Consider the following 7192-nt stretch of genomic DNA (forward strand, 5'->3'; position numbering starts at 1 on the left):
ACGCGTACGTACACGTTACTTTCCGTTTCTTTCTAGTGCAGTGGAGCGCCTGCGGACAACGTGAATCGAGAGAGACATCTCTGTTTTTCTGCGTCTTCCTTCCGGTTTCAGCCACTCACACTTTCGGGGTTGCCCCAAAGCGCCGTCGACTACTTTCCAGCCGGCAGCTCCCCAGCCCATGTTTTTCTGTAGCCTTCGCACGTCCGTGTCGAAACTCGAAACAGTCACATGTGTAATCTAAATATCTGGGGGGACAGAATCTGCTTGCTGCACGTAAAAACCCGGACACTAGTGCAGGACTTCGACAGCTTCACTGCATCAAAACTGTCAACACGACAATGCCAAACCGAGATTGACTGAAGACGGATCTCAGCAGGGTTCAGATACACAATAAGCTGTGTTGTTCTGACTGGCTTAGCTGTGCTAAGCAGTTTCCGTCATTCACAGGTGAAGCCACAACCTGGACAGCCTCTGATGATTGCTCAACTGTAACTCTTGACAGTATTCCGAATCCTCATCTAGTACATCCCTAAACAAGAAATACCAGAACCAATCTTCTAATGGATTGTAACTATAGGCAAACTAGTTCTCTATGTCAGTTTGGAATACAAAATACTATGAAAAAGACGTCAACTGCGAACTTGCCGATTACAAAGTAACTAATCAGGAACAACTCAAGACACACTCATGAACAGTTCATTTATCTGGGAGTAGCTCTGTTCGTACCACAGGAATTACAGCCCTAGTGATTTCAATCATTTACAAAACGAATCATCTATAGTCTTCATCAAGATGAAACCAAGCAGGAAACATTGTAATATATGGACTCACTCTGCTAATGGAACTAAGCAATAACCCGAAAGTTTAACCAATCCTTTCAAAGCCGTCACAAACTTCTTATTTCTCAAGAATTTTGAATGAAGAGCTCAACCTGAACATTGTGAATCAAGAGCATCTGAAGATAGATGCATCAACAGTTTAAGTTATCATCAGAAGAGCAGCTCTGTTGTTTATAATTGGCATAGTACTCTGAAGATAGATGCCTCAACATGAAACTACCCAATGAACGTTACAATCTCTGCCGATTAATTATTGAAGAACCGGAATTTTTGACAGGTAGAATAGTACACTGATGTTTATATACATCACAAAACAAGAAACCATAGAATAGAATAGCAAAGTAGCTCTAGTTCAAATGAGACCTCCTAGGCGCAAGGCGCGGGCGTAGCGGCTTCTTCATGACGACAGTGAACTCGTTCTTCTCGGCGAAGTCCACCTCGTAGCCGGGCACCTCTTTCCACTCGTACTCCAGCACCATATTGGCAACGAAGTACTCCAGGTGCAGCATGGCGATGCCAAGCCCCGCGCAGATCCTCCGGCCCACGCCGAACGGCATCATCCTGATCCCCTTGGTGCCCGTCACGTCTACGCCCTCGCCATCGCCGCCGGGAAGGAACCGCTCTGGCGAGAACTCCATCGGGTTCTTCCATTCCTGCTCGTCCCGGCTCATCTCGGCCACCATGAAGTTCACCGTTGTGCCCATGGGGATCAGGTAGCCGCCGATTTCCATGTCCTCCGCCGCCTTGTGCGGCAGCACGAAGTGGGCCGGCGGGTGCTTCCGGAGGGCCTCGAGGATCACCGCCTTGAGGTATGGCATCTTGTGGACGTCCTCCTCTGAGACCCCTTCCTTGTCGTCGTCGATGGCAGCCTTGACCTCGTTGTAGAGCTTCTCCTGGATGGCTGGGTTTTTTACAAGCTCGGCCATGATCCACTGCAGCCCTGTGGACGTGGTGTCCGTACCGGCGTCGAGGAACTCGGAACATAGGATGCAAATCTCGTCGTTGGTGAGCGGGCGATCGCCGTCCTCGTGAAGCTTGATGTCGAGCAGCGTGTCCACGTACGAGTGCTCGAACGTGGTTTCCCCTTTCGGCTCGCCTGCCCGCTTCTTGTACTCCCGACGCGCGTTGATAAGCGGAAGAAAGAGCTCCTTGACGCGCCGCCGCAGCTCCCGTGCTTTATCGAGCCGAGCGCGGAAGAGGTGCTTGGTGACAGCCGGGAAGAAGGAGAAGACCTGCATGTTCTTGGAGCGGTAGATGAGTCCCTCCCGCTGCGCAGAAGCGATCGCGCGCACCGCGGGCTCGTCGAGGCGCTCGCCGAAGCACATAAGCACGAGGAGGCAGAACATGGCGTACTGGAACGTCTCCACGACGCGGGGCGGCGCGGCGTCGGGCCCGGGCTCCGCGAGCTTCTCGACGAGCACGCGGCGCACCCACGCGCGCGCCGGTGCGAAGAGCTTCACCCGCGACGGGTGCAGCGTCTCGGCAACGAGGTTGCGGCGCAGGAGGCGCCACACGGGCCCGTAGCTGGCGCGGGTGATGCTGTTCTCGTTCTCGCCGAGGAGCCTGACCGACGCGAGCGCCGGGCGGTCCGCCAGCGCCGCGCCGCGGTCGACGAGCGCCTCGTGCGCGATGCGGCGGTCCGCGACGAAGACGGAGAAGCGCGCCCCGATGCGGAGCGCCACGACGGGGCCGTACCGCTCGAAGAGGCGCCGCAGCAGGGCTTCGATCTCGGCGGGCGAGTTGGTGAGCCAGACCACGCTGCCGAGCAAAGGCAGCGACGGCGGGCCCGGGGGGAGGCGGCGCCTGCCCCGCGCGCGGAGCAGGAGCAGGAGCGCGGCCGGGAGGAGGAGGAGGAGCGCGCCAAGGAAGAGTCGCGTGGCGTCCATTGGTCGGTTCGGTTGCGTCGCGTCCATTGGTCTGATTCGGATCAGAGTGTACCGGCGGCCGGCGCTGGAGACGGGGGTGGGTGGATGGAGGCGGATTGGAGGTGTCGATTTATACGGGAATTGGGGAGTGTTCCACGTGGAGGGTCATTGCGAGAGACGCGGTGCTTGGGGTTTGGGAGGGACTAGTCAGCGAAGAGATCGGAACGGCAACGGATTCTCATTTAGCGCGTGTTTAGTTCACCCCCAATATCCAAAAAGTGCTATAGTACTTATCACATCGAATGTTTGCGGCCCGTGCATAAAGCATTAAATATAGACGAAAAAAAAACTAATTGCACAGTTTGGTGGGAAATTACGTGACGAACGTTTTGAGCCTAATTAATCCATATTTGAACATCATTTGCCAAATAAAAACGAACGTGCTACAGTAACCCCAAAATCTAACTTGCTGGAACTAAACACAGCCTATTCATCAGCAAGTTGCAAGTACAGAATTGGGGGCCGGGCCATTTGGATCAAGCATCGCTGACGTCAGGAGTGATGGATTCACTGGTAGAAGGTTCCATAGCTGATTAGCTGTTCAATTGTTCGATGGATCGTCAGTTCATTTTTTTTGAATATATATATGAATGAATGTCAACAGTCAACACGTTTAATAAAATTTATTCAAGCATCGCCTTCACGCCGTGTGTGTGGACTTTCGTGGCAATTGTCATGAATACTACTAGCACGATACACGGGATTCGCCAGTTGAGTACTCCCTTCCTCCCATAAAAAAAATCATTATAGCTTCCTATGAAGTCAAATATCTTTAATTTTAAACAAATATATATAACAAAATATCAGTATTTATGGTACATAATTGATATCATTAGATAGGTCTTTGATTATAATTTTGTAATAAACTTATTTTAAAATACAAATATTGTTGATATTTTTTATAAATCTAGTTAAACTTAAGAAAGTTTAACCAGCTCTATAGCAATTTTTTTATAGGATGGAGGGAGTATTGTACTGACGGTGACAGGTCGGTTACGATTGCAAGTGAGCACCCGTGGTTTGTGACTGGTGAGCCATCCTATAGAAACGGACATGAACAAAACAATATAGTTTTGGTCTTATTCGGTTGGCTAAAAAACGGCTGATGCTGATGCTGATGCTGATGCTGATACTAATTTGTTGTGAGAGAAAAACACTATTATTTTGCTGAAACGGTACGGCTGATAAGTTCAAGCGAACATGTCCTCTGTTTAGAAGAAGTACCACGAAATCATTCAGATCAATATTAGTTTTAGCAGCAGCAGGCCAATGCGGAGCGCCACGACGGGGCCGTACTGCTCCAAGAGGCGCCGCACCAGGGGCTCGATGTTGGCGGGAGAGTTGGTGAGCCACACCACGCTGCCGAGGGGGAGAGGCGGCGGAGGAGGAGCGCGGCTGAAAATCTTCGAGTCCCAATGGTTGGACTCGAAGCTCGCGCGCGTGCGTATAGGTTCCCGCACGTGGGTTTTGTCAGCAGCTGGAGCAGCGCATCTTCAATCGCCCTGTTAGCTTGACTAATACGTAGTATTTTTCTCTCGCAACAAAAATTAACCAACAATACTTTCCGTCATAACAGCCATGCGAACAGGGCGAAAAGACGATTGTACGAGCGGCCCACTGGCGAGTGCGCGGCCCAGCCAGCATGTCTCGCGACTCACACCCAGGCAGGTTCGTACGTGTTTCTTATTATATATTTCTTTTTCTTTTTTCTTTTCATTTTCTTTTGCTGTGATTTTTCATTCTCTTCTTTATTTTCTTATTCTTTTTTATCTTTGTTTATTTCTTGTTTTTATCTAATTATGTTTTTTCATTCAGGTTTTTCTTATTATATATTTCTTTTCTTTTTTCTTTCATTTTCTTTTGCTGTGATTTTTCTTTCTCTTTTTTTATTTTATTATTTTTTTATCTTGGTTTATTTCTTTTTTTTCTAATTATGTTTTTTCATTCATGTTTTTCTTTTTTTATTTTGTTGATGTGTTGCTGCGAGCCATAGAAGAAAGGCACGTCGCACTAAATACTAGAACTAGCAGCCTGCACTCACGAGAGATATTCTTTTGTTTTTATTTTTCTTTCCTTTGTTTTGTTTCTTTTTTCCTTCTCTTTTTCTTTGCATTTTTTATTCTTTTCTTTTTCCTTATCCTTTTTAGTTTGCTTTTTCTTCCTCATTAGTTTATTGTTATTAGCTATTTTAATTATTTTTTCTTTTTATGCTCTATTTTTTCTTTATTTTTGTGAGGTACATGTGACGTTCGTGTAGTATTCAAGTAATATTTTATTATGTGTTTTTAGATGTTCACATAATATAAATGAGATGCTATATGATTATTTTTGTGTATTTATATAATACTCATGAGATGTTCTATAGTATATTTTAGGTTGTTGAAATAGTATCCATATGACCTTTTTATTTTGATCTATTACATGCTTTTTTCTTATTATTATTTCTATTTTTCTCTCATGTTGTTGTGATATTTCTATTTCTATGTTATATGAGATACAAGTTAAGTTCGATAGTACACATGTGATTTCAATTTTCTTTTTTCTTTCTTATTTAAATTATTCATTCATTTTATTTTTTGTATAGTTTATCATTTGTTGTATGTGCATGTTTTTTTGTTAATTTACTCAACTTAATTAATTTAATAATTTTGTTTTTTTACCTTTTTACTTATTATATTATATGAGATACATGTGATGTTTCTATGATATATTATGGGATATTTATATAGTACATGTGATGTTCTATGATGTTTTTTTAATGTTGATGTAGTATACATACGGTGTTCTATGATGTATTATGCTATGTTTTCATGGTGTATTGTGTGTTCACGTAGTATACTTGTGATGTTCTATTATGTATTCTGTGATGTTTAGCTCGTATACATATGGTGTTCTATGATATATTTTATAATGTTCACATGGTATACACGTGATGTTCTATGATGTATTTCATGATGTTTATGTAGTATACATGTGATGTTTCTATCATGTTTTTATGTTCACGTGGTATACATGTGATGTCATATGATATATTTTTGTGATGTTCACGTAATATACATGTGGTGTTCACGTAGTATACATAGTATGATATATCCAGTAATGTTCACATAGTATACATGTGATGTTCTATGATAAATTTTTGTGATGTTTAGTGGTGTTCATGTAAATGTTCTATATATTTTTATAATGTTCACGTACTATACATGAGATGCTCCACGTATTCTAGGATGTTCATATATTATAAATGCATGTTCCACGATTATCACTGAGTTACATGAAATGTTCTATGGTATATTTTAAATTATTTAAATTTAAATAATATTTTTTAATTAACCTTTATTACATGGATTTTTCTTTTCCCTTGTGATTTTTGTTCTATGCTTTTGTTATGTTATTTTTTCCATGTGATGCTTTTGTCTGTTACATCACGTATCAAAATAGTTTAACTTACAAGAATTCTAGAAGTTGGTTTATTTATTTTCTATATATTTCATAACTCTTGTTGCTTTCTTATAGATATTATAATGCTATGCTAGCTGTGGAAACATATAATTTGTTATATTAGATCTTGAACATTGTTCTCCTGAAGCATGATGTTCGTTAAAATTTTTAATCAAAATATATCCATGTGGGGTCTTGTTTCGAAAAATTTAATGCAAGAAACATGATGGTGTAATCAGAATTTAATTTGGATGCTCAGCTTAACCGTTATAGATTTTTTAGTTTCTTTAGACCTATGACATCAGCAACATGCAGATTGGTACTTTATTCTACGGCTTGCTTTGTGGGTGGTTCGTGAGTCCAAAAGTATATTTAGGCTCATCCCCGACTCATAATTTTGATACTATGCAAAAAGAAGATTTCTTGTCATATTAAATTTATGGTACATGCATGGAGTAATAAGTGTTGACGAAATCAAAAACTAATTGCACAGTTTGATTGTACTTTGCGAGACGAACGTTTTGAGCCTAATTAGTCAACGATTGAACAATTATTACCAAATACAAACGAAATACTACGTTATACTACAGTGTCGCTAAATCCGGCGGCGCCGATTTCGGACGCAACTAAACGCGGCCTTATCTACGGCCCACTGCGTTGAACAACCACGGACAAAATAATTGCATTATTACTCAGCTCGTTGTCATCCTCGAGAAAATTACCGGCGCGTTGGCGGGAGAATAATGGCGTGATCTGCATGCCCCGCGAAAATTGCGCGCGCTGTCCGGTGGGCGGAAAAGCGTCGGACAAATGTTTAGCACTCCCCGAGCGCGGCGGGGAGGAGGAGGAACGCGCCAAGGAAGAGTCGCATCGCGTCCATTGGTTGGTTCAGTTGCGTCGCCTCCATTGGTCGGATCAGAGTGTACCGGCGGCCGGCGCTGGAACGTGTGGCTTGGGGTGGATGGATGGATGGAGGCAGCTTGCGGC

At 43.7% G+C, this 7192-nt stretch overlaps 1 protein-coding gene across 1 annotated transcript; it reads right to left on the reverse strand.

Annotated features, from left to right (window-relative positions):
* Positions 1-983: 983 nt before the first annotated feature.
* On the reverse strand, positions 984-2906 carry LOC136538749 (cytochrome P450 89A2-like). Its single transcript, XM_066530710.1, has one exon. It carries the CDS (start codon positions 2750-2752, stop codon positions 1187-1189), a length of 1566 nt encoding a protein of 521 aa, XP_066386807.1. The 5' UTR covers positions 2753-2906; the 3' UTR covers positions 984-1186.
* Between the last annotated feature and the right edge of the window lie 4286 nt (positions 2907-7192).

Source organism: Miscanthus floridulus, chromosome 2 (assembly GCF_019320115.1).
Source record: "Miscanthus floridulus cultivar M001 chromosome 2, ASM1932011v1, whole genome shotgun sequence".
NCBI classification, from domain to species: domain Eukaryota; kingdom Viridiplantae; phylum Streptophyta; class Magnoliopsida; order Poales; family Poaceae; genus Miscanthus; species Miscanthus floridulus.